Source organism: Carlito syrichta, unplaced genomic scaffold (genome assembly GCF_000164805.1).
Source record: "Carlito syrichta isolate Samal-C Ts95f unplaced genomic scaffold, Tarsius_syrichta-2.0.1 Scaffold313381, whole genome shotgun sequence".
Classification (NCBI taxonomy): domain Eukaryota; kingdom Metazoa; phylum Chordata; class Mammalia; order Primates; family Tarsiidae; genus Carlito; species Carlito syrichta.
The window spans coordinates 1,384,197-1,387,462 of record NW_007257477.1 but is presented as its reverse complement, the minus strand read 5'-3'; the positions used below and the strand labels follow the sequence as shown (position 1 = coordinate 1,387,462).

General features: G+C 50.0%; 1 protein-coding gene across 1 annotated transcript in view; it reads right to left on the bottom strand.

Annotated features, from left to right (window-relative positions):
* The window catches only part of DNAH17 (dynein axonemal heavy chain 17), a 157,525-nt gene that overhangs the window by 43,994 nt on the left and 110,265 nt on the right, over nucleotides 1-3,266 (bottom strand). The window contains exons 54-55 of the mRNA XM_008070392.1: nucleotides 2,815-3,081; nucleotides 790-951 (exon numbers count right to left, since the gene is read on the bottom strand). Coding sequence (XP_008068583.1) covers nucleotides 790-951; nucleotides 2,815-3,081 — 429 coding nt within the window. The remainder of the gene's footprint in view (nucleotides 1-789; nucleotides 952-2,814; nucleotides 3,082-3,266) is intronic.

The window sequence follows — 3,266 nt, the reverse complement described above, 5'->3', positions numbered from 1 at the left end:
AAAAAAAAAAAAAAAAAAAACTAGGGGAGAAAAACGAAGGTCATAACTGAACATGTATTCCACCCTACGTCATAACTGAACATGTATGCAAAATAAATAAGATGTGGGAATGAAGTGTGGCTTATTTTAGGCTATTTGTCATTTGACGGACTCAGGCAGGAGTGGGTCAGGGCTTAATGATAATTTCCAAGCTGGCAGTGAGCTCAAACAGTGAGCATGGGCATTGTCCCTCAGTGAAAAAAGACCTGGCAAGAGCGTGGCAGACTCGTCATCCCTTGGAGACGAACAGGCCAAAGGAGCGTGAGGCAGAGCCAGCCATGTGAGAGCCTGTGACAACATGCATCCCTGTATACATGTATCACTGTGAATAAAGGCTTTCCGATCAATGCACGGGACTAGATGGAAAACCCTAGAAAGCCGAGCAGCCCAACTGTCCACATGCCATTTGTTGTCCACCTTCCTGAACTGTCCCTGGAGGCCTCGGCCATGTGAGGGGCTGCCTGGATTCCCCCTTCCCTTGGCTTTAGTACTGCAGGGCCACAACACACAAAGCAACAGCCTGTCTGTGTTTGCAATTTTGATATTTTATCCACATACATTTCTTTTCAGCATTAACGAGTTTTTAAAAATATTACATTAAAACATCACTTATCTTGGTTCCTGAGGTTTTTTGGGCACCCCAGAAATGTTGTGCACACGGTGGGTCGCCTGACTCGGCTCACCTTAGTCTCAGCGTCCTCCTCCAGGCAGCCAGTTGCCTGTCCTCGTCCTCAGAGCTCTGTGACTCACCTGAATCCCCTCAGTCTCCCGCAGGAAGCGAGCACTGACAGACACCAGGGCGTCTTCCGGCCACTCGTGGAACCAGTTGATGGCCGTGCAGTTGACCACAGCCGGGAATTTCCTTGCTCGCACACGCAGGATGGAGCCCACGGGGGAGAAGCACAGAATCACCTGGGTGTGGGACACAGAGGCGCTGCTCGCTGGGGATGGCAGGGCTGAGGCCCAGCCGGTCCCCGTTGCAGAAGCTGATCTAAAACGCAAAGAGCTTTGCAGGGCTCAGTCTCTGAAGGTCTGGGGAGTGCCTTCCTGGTTCTGGGTTGGAAGGGTTGGACACTGCACTGTGATGGGAAAATGCTCACTGACTTCATGACTCTAAGGATGAGAGTCAGTAGTGATGAGGGTTTGAGTAAGCCCCAGTCCCTCCTGAAGTGGCCCCTATTTCTCAAAAGGAGGCTAGGTGAAGGGAGGAGGCGGAAGGGGCAACCAGGCGGGCAGACGGGGCCTGAGAACGGGGAAGGCTACAATCCCTCCTGGGTTCAGCAGGAATAGTCCCAGCGACACAGAGCCCACTCTGGGTCCCAAAGGACAGTGGCTAATTCCCAAACAGGGCAGGGACTCCCTGAGACTCTAGCTGGAGAAGGTGCTTTGGTGACAGCCCTTGAGGTCTCTCTTGCTGGACTGGGACCCTCTTTCTCATGGATCTCAGGCTGCTAGCCCCTCCTCGTTTTCTGGTCCCTTCTCTCGTGGTGTGGCGGGTGGTTCAGGGAAATGGCCATTGACGGGAATGGCTTGATGCTCAGCTGATTTGCAGCTTGTACTAGAGGTGTGAGGGTGCTGGGACAGCCTGGCGCTGAACCCTGGAGACGATGGACCAATAATCCAAGGCGCTCTTTGTCTTACTAGGGGAGTCGGCCTACTTTCCCTAGAGGTAATGTTGAAAGTCAAGGTCTACTTATCTATGAAAACCAGCCATATGTGGGGAGGAGGGTGTGTGCATACGAGGACTGACAATTAAGTTCACAAACTCATCCTACAAAAAAGTGCTACATACCTCATTGCTGAATATCACTATGGTCACCTTCGAAGTCCTCCTCTTGGGAAGCTACGCACTGATACCAGCACCTAGTCCACCCGTCAAAGCAATTTTGGAACTCTTTTTCTGAAATGGCCATCAGATTGTTACCCTTGATATCCTGAATGTCATCAAATGCCTTCCTTTCAATAGTTCCTTTATCTTCGGGTAGAGAAAAAAGTCACTGGGGGCCAGATCAGGTGAGTAGGGAGGGTGTTCCCATACATTTATTTGTACAGTGCTGACAATGTAAGTACATGGTGCCGAGTTTGCAAACTTAATTGTCAGGCCTCAGCAAATAATGTGACGGCTCTGAGGGCCATTCCAGAAAGAGAGTTCCAAAATTGCTTTGACAGGTAGACTAGATGCTGGTGTAGGTGCATAGCTTCCCAAGGGGAGTACTTTGAAGGTGACCATAGTGATATTCAGCAATGAGGTAGGTAGCACTTTTACTAGGATGGTTCGCGAAACTGTCAGACCTCATATATATAGTGGGCCCCTTATCTGTGTTTTCCACATCTGTGGACTCAACCAACTGCAAATCAAAAGTATTTAAATAAAAATAATAAATAACCATACAACAATAAAAATAATACACATAAAAATACAGTATGACAATGATTTACATAGCATTTCCCTTGCAGTAGGTATTATAAGTAATCTAGAGACAATTTAAAGTTCAGGGGAGGATGTGTGTAGGTTACATGCAAATACTAAGCCATTTTATTCAGGGACTTGAGCATCTGTCTGCAGGTTCTGGTATCCATGGGTGACCGCCCACAGGAAATGATCTCCAGACTCTGGCTCATCAACCCTTCCCTCCCCACCCTGCACTCTCTTAACAGGTTTCCATGTCCTGTGAAGGAGCAGTCCCCAGACTCTTCGCAGTGGAAAAACCTAAGACCTGTAGGCAACGGGCGCCGAGATGGGCTCCTGGGCCCTGCCCAAGACAGGACTCCTACCTTGAGCTGTCTGCGTACTTTTTCAATGAAGAATTTCCAACATATCTCCCGGGTGTCGTTCATGCCCTGGGACTTCACTTGGGGGCGCATGGCGGAGATGATGTTCTCCACCTCATCATCCATAAACAGTCCAGGGATCTCCCCTGAGGCCAGCAGGTCGTTGATCAGCACCAGAAACTGCTCCTCGGCCACCTGGGAGTCTGTCATCAGGAACACCGAAGGCATGTTCTTCACGGCAGCCTTTATGTACTGAGCGGCTAGGTCAGTCTGCACGGAACAAGGACACCCTTAGTGTCCTTGGCAAGAAGAGGCTCACTTAGAGACTTACATCCTTCTTTTTTTTTTTGAGTTGGAGTTTCACTCTCTAGACCAGACTGGAGTGCAGTGGCCGCTCCCGGCCACCGCAGCCTCCACCTGCTGGGCTCCGGCGATCCTTTCGCCTCAGCCTTCCA